This window comes from Petaurus breviceps, unplaced genomic scaffold, assembly GCF_028583685.1.
Source record: "Petaurus breviceps papuanus isolate PSGF00001 unplaced genomic scaffold, PetGlider_PUasm1.0 90903, whole genome shotgun sequence".
NCBI classification, from domain to species: domain Eukaryota; kingdom Metazoa; phylum Chordata; class Mammalia; order Diprotodontia; family Petauridae; genus Petaurus; species Petaurus breviceps.
In genome coordinates this window covers 12,863,646-12,870,923 of record NW_027187376.1, presented here as the reverse complement: position 1 = coordinate 12,870,923, position 7,278 = coordinate 12,863,646, and the positions used below count along the sequence as shown (strand labels likewise).

The following is a 7,278-nucleotide window of genomic DNA, read 5'->3' as shown; positions in this document are numbered from 1 at the left end:
TCTCCCGCGGGGGGGAGGGGGGGATGTGCGGGAAACCACCGCCGAGCACCCCCCCCCCCCCCTCCACACACCCTCCCGGGTCCTCCCTCCCCACCCCGAGCGCTGCTCGCCAGGTTTTCCTCCTGCACCGCCGGCTCGCTGGGAAAGAAGCGGTTTCAGGCCGCGGGAGTTTTTGTTGTTTTTATCCTTATTAATTTTTTTTTTGAAGAGTGAGGAAAAGGAAGTTTGGGGGGCAGAAAGTGTTGGCGAAGGGGTTTGCTTCCTGAAAAAAAAAACAACCCTCCACCACGCCACTTTCGGGGGGGGGGGTGCAAAAAAAAGGCAACGTTTAACCTGCTGTCTTTCTCTCTTTGCTCTTTTATGCAATAAAGTTCCAAACCAAAGGCGTTTTTCGTATTGTATTTTTATTGCTGCACTTTTTTTCTCACCCGTATCCAGCCATCCCCGTGGGGAAAAGAGTGGAGGTTTTTTCCTGCGCAGTTGTGATTAGGGTTAATGTTGCAGTTCGTTTTAGTTGACTTTCCCTCCTTTTTAAGAAGAGGGCAACGGTGGGGGGGGGGGGGGAACCGAACCGACCCACGTCCGGCCCTTTTCTTTTTTAAACAAACAAGAAACTCTTTAGTTTAAAAAAAAAAAACCCAACAATTTTGTAAAAGGGAAGCCACGGCTCCTGGTGCAGTTTCGGATTTAACCCTTTTTCAGGTAAAAGTCACTTTGTTTCATTCTGAAACTTGCCTTTTTATAAAAGAACGTTTTCCTGAGTCTTTATGGGGGTGGTGAACATCACTGTCTCTTGTAAACCTTGTAAATGTCTGTTTTTGTCTCTCTTCTCCACGTTTCCCTGACCCCCAAATTCATGTTCCTGACCATTTAACTGTCTGAAGTGGAAGCAACTTAGCAAAGTCCTAAAGTTGTGTGTGTTTTTAAATAGTATTTATTTCCCCCTAGAGCATTGTAACCTTCTTCGTGGAGTAAAAGGCAACTTTTGTTTACACATTTTTGGCTTTTCCCTATGTAGCACATACCCTTCATCATGGAGTTTAAAAAAAAAAGTTTTTCTTTACACATTTTTGTTTCTCGTAATTGGGGACAAGAAAAATCTTTTAAGTTCATTGACACATTGGCTTTGGGGGGGGGTAACTGAGTATGATCTGTTTCAGTTACCTGTATTTCTTCACACCATTAAATTAGAATTTCAGATGAGAATATTTGCATGCAAACTTTTATCACATTTCTAATTTAGAATATTTCTGACCGGCTAAAATTAAAAATTTTCCACATACATTGTAGTTTCTTGTTTTAAAATTGTCTTCCTGAGACGTGTATCTGATGGAAAAAATGTACCCCTGAGTCTTTACAATTTGAAGGAACTATCAAACTTGACTAAAGGCATTTTATTTTCGAGATAAAACTACATTCTTTACCCATTGATATAATAATTTTTTGAGCTCAATGATGAGCATTTCAATCTGTAGCTAGAATTCTAGATTTAACAAAAGTTGTGGTAACTTTACCTTTTGCAAATACTTTAATCTCAGAGCCTCAATTTCCTCATTTGTGAAACAGGCAAAAATATCTGCAGTACCTATCTCACAGGGTTGTTGTGAGGATCATATGAAAATGTGTTTAAGTGCTTTTAACTCTTAAAATGCTACATAAAAATCAGATATTTTTTATGTGACATCTAGGCACATACCCCAACCCCACATGCATATATCTGTTTAAAATTGCATGTTCTCAGTTTGCCATCTTTGGGACAGCTTATTTCAGTATTGGTTTTATTAACAGGAAACTTGATAAGGAAATTACTCGTAAAACAGTACAGAAACATTGTACCAGCCTGACCATCAAATGTTAGTGCTTTTTCCCGTTGTAGAAAGTAAGGACATTACTCTAAGGTGTATTTTATTACTTTTAGATTATTTTTCTCATAGTCCCAACCTAGAGTAATATGTAAGTTCTTATTTGAATGAATTTATGGGACTGAACTGGAATGATATAGTATACTCCCAAGTGTCTATTTTTAAACAGTATCTACCTATTGAATGTAGGCAGAGCAAATGTACTTATAAACATAAAAGATGGGGAGGGGCAAGTGTCTTAATTGGAAGTATTCCAATGACAAATTCATTTAAATCTAAAGCTTTCCTTGTTTGTGTCTTTGGATTTTCCAATAGTTGGGGTTTTTGTGTGTATTTTTAATCTAGATTTAGGGATAACATACTGTTAGGAATTTTGTCAGTGTAACCTAAATAAAATTTAGTAATGTGATAATCACCTTAGACAATTTTAATTTTACTATTGGGATAATTTATATGCTGAGGGTGGGAGGCTGACATTTCTTATCTTCACTTGATTGTTTAATCTTTCTGGCATACAGGTTTTGTTAAGTTCTGAATATTGTAAAATGTCATAGACCCTTTGAATAGGTAGAGAACAGTAACTTTTTAGTTTTCTTAAACAAGTATGAATAATTTCTAGTTTAGTTTCAATAAGTTATGCCACAACTGCAGAAAAAAATAAATTTATTTTTCCATCTCCTAGTTGTAATTTCGTGTTGGAGCATTTATCTCCTTCATACTAAACTAAAATTGACTCATTTGTAATTTATATGTGACATGTATCATTGTATGTACACATCCAGCCAACCATGCATGTGTATATTCTTGGAAAATTACTTGTTTGCACATTTGAAACAATAGTTATTTGAAAGGTAAGGTTAGATGTGTTATGTACACCTACGTAATAATTGAAAAAATGTTAAGATTTTTTTTTCCTGCCCTCATGGTGGACATGGTTGCTTTTTACATTCAGCTGTATGCCCCAAGATAACAAGATTAGGAACTTAAGCTTCTAAAGTTTTTACTTATATAGCAAAGGGATTCATACATGTTGTATACACATACATCTGGATTTTTAGGCATGATATCTTGTAAAAGGAGGAGAGGACCTTTCATTAAAAACTTGGAACAGAAAATCAGTTGATTTAAATCTTTCCACCGAAAAGTTAATACAGTTCTTGTAGATAAACATTGGGAGTATCACCATTTTCCATTCAAATTCATACTATGGTAAGCGTAACTTTTCCTAAACTAGTTAATATTTTTGACCTGCTTTTTCTGTGGGATTTTTTTTTCTCTTTTACTGTTGCACATAATACTTAACTCCTAGAGTGGTAAGAAATGCCGTCATAAAAGTTCCTCGAACATAGTTTCTCAGCATTTTTATATTTAGAGATCATTCTTCAGCTGATTTTTGCACATCAGATTTCTTGATGATTTACCAAGTGTGTTTCAGAAAGAGATATTAGTGTGGTTTTCAACTTTGGTTCCCAAACTAAAATTTTAATTTCTTTTGATATGTAAAGCTCTACTGTATACAAAGTTTTTTCATCTAAGTATATTTGGAAATCCAGCTGTGTCACATGATGCATATGACTCAATTAAGAAACAAAAGCCATTTATTCGTGTTATACTTCAGCAATCCTGTGAACATTTTTTTTAATCCAAGGTGTCAAATACTTCTAGTGCTATCTTTTGGATCCATTACTCCCTTCTGAGTTTAATAATGATTTTTATGAGTAACTTATAACTGAGAAACAAGAATGTATTGTGTTTCCAGTTCTAAAATGGTTTTCAATATGTGTAGTAGAAAGAGTGCTAAATTTGTGGTCAGGAGACCTGAATCAAATGTCAACTCTTATACTCAGTAGCTGTGTGATCATGGACAAGTCACAGGGAACTCTGTGGGGCCTTAATTTATTTGTAAAATAGATTGGGTTAATTGCTAATGTCTCTTTCAGTTCTAAGTCCTGTGATCCTTTAAGTGCAGCTACCTTAATGCTGGGCTTGTAATTTGTACACTGACATTACGTATGTTGAAAATTCAGATTTTTAGTTTTATATCTATTTTTGTTTTAGCTGATGATCTCTTATGTGGTTTTTATTATCTAAAACAATACCCTATACTAAAGGTAATTTTTTTTTTTTTTAGCACATTGTAATTTTTGCCTTTTGTAACAAATCTGCAAGCACACACATTTTTATAGGCTTTTTGATGTATTTAACTTTTCACTTTGGAAACAACCTAGGGCTCCCTTTAGTAGGTGGTGGAGCTGGTTTCATTTAACCTATAAGGGGGACTTGATTATTTTGATAAGATGAATCAGTCAAAATTTGTTTATTAAGCACCTGCCAGATGAGATAGTAGAAAAGAATATAAAAATAAGACTGTTGCCCTTAAGAAGCTTACCGTAGACCATGGAGTTTTCAATTTTCCTTCATGCTTTTCATCACCACAGACTCAAAATACTAGTTTTTGCCTACCCCTATCCTAAAATATGATAGGTGTCTTAACTACTGCTAACCCATGATGTTGGTGCCATGTAAGTCACATATTGGAAATACTCCTCCTTCATCCTAGTATTGGACTAATTTTTTTTTCTTTTTCCAGCCACTTTTAAGGTACCAATGTGTCAGCTCTGTTGGTGCTTAGTGTTAGAGACTGACCTAGTTTAAAAAGAACTTGTCTACTTTTTATTTTATGTAAATTTAGTGGTATTTAACTGAACAGTCCAATAAATAATACTATGCTTTATATTTTAGGTAGGGAGAAATCAATCACCTAGAAACATTGACACTTGGTTTTCTTTTTGAACGTCATAATATATTTTAAAATTCAGATAATGTCAGATTGTATCCAACTTTGATGGAGAAATAAAATAAGGACTGTTTGATCATAAATGAAAGTAAGGGCACCTAAATATTTTTAATTTTTTAAAAATTTATTTATTTACTTTTAGTTTACAACATTCAGTTCCACAATTCCTTTGAGTTTCAAATTCCGCCCCTCCGCGCCATGGTAGCATGCAATCAAATATAAGATCTACAAATATCTTCACATTAAACATTAATTGGGTTGTAAAGGATTATAACCAATGGAGTGAACAGTGAGAAAGAGGAAACAAAACATAGAGATTTCTGCAAGTAGTTTGCTTCAATCTGCATTCAGAGTCTAGCTCTTTCTCTGGATGTAGGTATTCCATCATGAGTCTTTTGGACTTGTCTTATAACCTTACATTGCTGAGAGGAGTCCAGTCTATCAAAGTTAGTCTTCAGACATGTGTGTGTACAAAGTTCTCCTGGTTCTGCTCTTCTCACTCAACGTCAGTTTATAGAAGTCTCTCCAGGTTTTTATGCAGTCCCTCTGCACCTCATTTCTTATAGCACAATGGTATTCCATTCCAATAGGAATACTATTACACAATACTATTACTGAACACAACTTGTTTAGCTATTCCCCAATTGATGGGCATCCCCTTGATTTCCAATTCCTTGCCACCACAAAAAGCTGCTATAAATATCTTTGTACTTTTGGGTCCTTTTCCCACTGTTATGGTGGGATACGACCCTAGAAGTGGTATTACTGGATCAAAGAGTATGTTTTTTTTACTTATTTATAGCCCTTTGGGCGTAGTTCCAGATTGCTCTCCAGAATGGTTGAATCAGTTCACAACTCCACCAACAATGCATTAGTGTTCCAATTTTTCCACGTCCTTCCAGCCTTTCTCATTTTCCTGTTTTGTCATCTTAGCCGATCTGACTGGTGAAATGTGGCACCTAATTTTTTTTTAAAGGCAATTGGTGTTAAGTGACTTGCCCAGGATCACACAGTAAGTGGCATGTCCTGGCTCCAGGGCCAGTGCTCCATCAACTGCTACCTCACAGCCCCCAGATACCTGCTTTAAAAAAAGAAAAAACCTTTTACAATCTTAAATTCAGTAGTCAGAACTATCTCTACCATTAACCTGAAGCCATTTGTCACCATTTCTCATAATCTAGTTCTAGGTGGTGTGTGTGTCGCTGGGATCAGGAAATAATGCCAGTAGGCTAAGCAATTTGTAAGGATTGATGTAAGAGAAAAGGCTAATAAAAGAAACTGATTGCATTATTTTTTAAGTCTTAGGAAAGGAACTTTCACCAAGTTTTGAAAGTTGCCACCAAAGGTAAAAATGAAACTTTTTCTTAAAAGATCCAAAAATTGCTGGTTGAACATGTAAGAGTGATAGTTTGTATTTGTGTAATCCTTTTGATTGAAAAGTGGGAAAAGAACAGGTCAGCAATACTAATCCACACATCACTGAAGTGTGACCTAAGGTATAATATTAAACCCCCTAAGAGTCCCTAATTTAAAGCAACTTTTGCATTTCATTTGATCATCATAATAGTAAAAGTAAGACAAGCCACTGTTTTTCTCTGTCATGATTTTTTTTTTTAATGGGCTCAAGAAAGGTGAAAGGCCCAAACTCTAGATAGTGGTGGAGTTGAGGCTAGAACTGAGGTCTTCTGTCTCCTCCTTTGGTGCTTTTATTTCTCTATTATGTGCAATTTTATTTGATGAGTTAGTAATGTGCCTATTTGTTAGTGTTTGATTTTTACTATGACATTGTAGCTCTAGCTAAAAATAAAATGTTTGATCTAGACTGAAGTAATTGTTCTTACCAGTTGTCGATATGGGTAATGTGCCTCTAGAGGTTTAAAAAGATCTATTTTAAGTTGTTTAATAATAATTCACATTTATGTGGAGTCTTAGTTATTTTAAACTATTCATAGTCATACTGAAAGGCATTATTCATTCAGATATACTTGTACTATTAACTGAACATTACTTTCAAATAAGTAACAATTATTTCTAGGAGCAGTCTGACCTAATAGACAGTGTCAGACTTGGCCTTAGGAAGACCAGCAGGATTGAGTCTTTGTTTTGATAGCAGTGTGACCCAGGAAAGGTTCCTTAACCTCTTTGAGCCTCAGACAGCTCTCCAAAATGCTTAAATTGTGGACTTCGGTGTGGTGTAGTGAAAAAAATAGACTTCAGTCCAGAACTTGGCCACAGATTCTCTTTTTATTCTTGCTTTCCATCTCCTGCTATTGGTGTTGCCTGAAGGAATGCAGGAGGGGGTCCACAGCTTACATTCCTCCCTCTCAGAGAAGACTTTTACTTCCTGTACCACCTATCTGATCTGCAGCCTCCGGTGAGAAGAGTAACCTTCTGTCTCCTGCTACCTGTATCCCAATGGGTAGGTGGCATGATCTGGGCCTTGAGTTACATCTGCATTAGTGAGGGACAACTTCTGCCTCATGCCAGCATGATGTCCTGCACCCTGCAGTGATTCAGAGAGGAGTAACCTTTCTGACTTGCAGCCTTCTGCCTTCTCTTCAGCCTTCAGAGGGAAGAGAAAATGTGAATCCCATCTTACTGTATGCCTTTTGTCTGGTA

The 7,278-nt window shown here is 36.2% G+C and overlaps 2 protein-coding genes across 2 annotated transcripts in view; one reads left to right on the top strand and one right to left on the bottom strand.

The window, feature by feature from the left end:
* The window catches only part of CREB1 (cAMP responsive element binding protein 1), an 86,030-nt gene that overhangs the window by 656 nt on the left and 78,096 nt on the right, over positions 1-7,278 (top strand). The gene's annotated exons all lie outside the window — the stretch shown is intronic.
* The window catches only part of METTL21A (methyltransferase 21A, HSPA lysine), a 104,246-nt gene continuing 97,055 nt past the window's right edge, over positions 88-7,278 (bottom strand). The window contains exon 4 of the mRNA XM_069075269.1: positions 88-5,740. Within this exon, the coding sequence (XP_068931370.1) occupies positions 5,721-5,740 (20 nt within the window). The 3' untranslated portion in view covers positions 88-5,720. The remainder of the gene's footprint in view (positions 5,741-7,278) is intronic.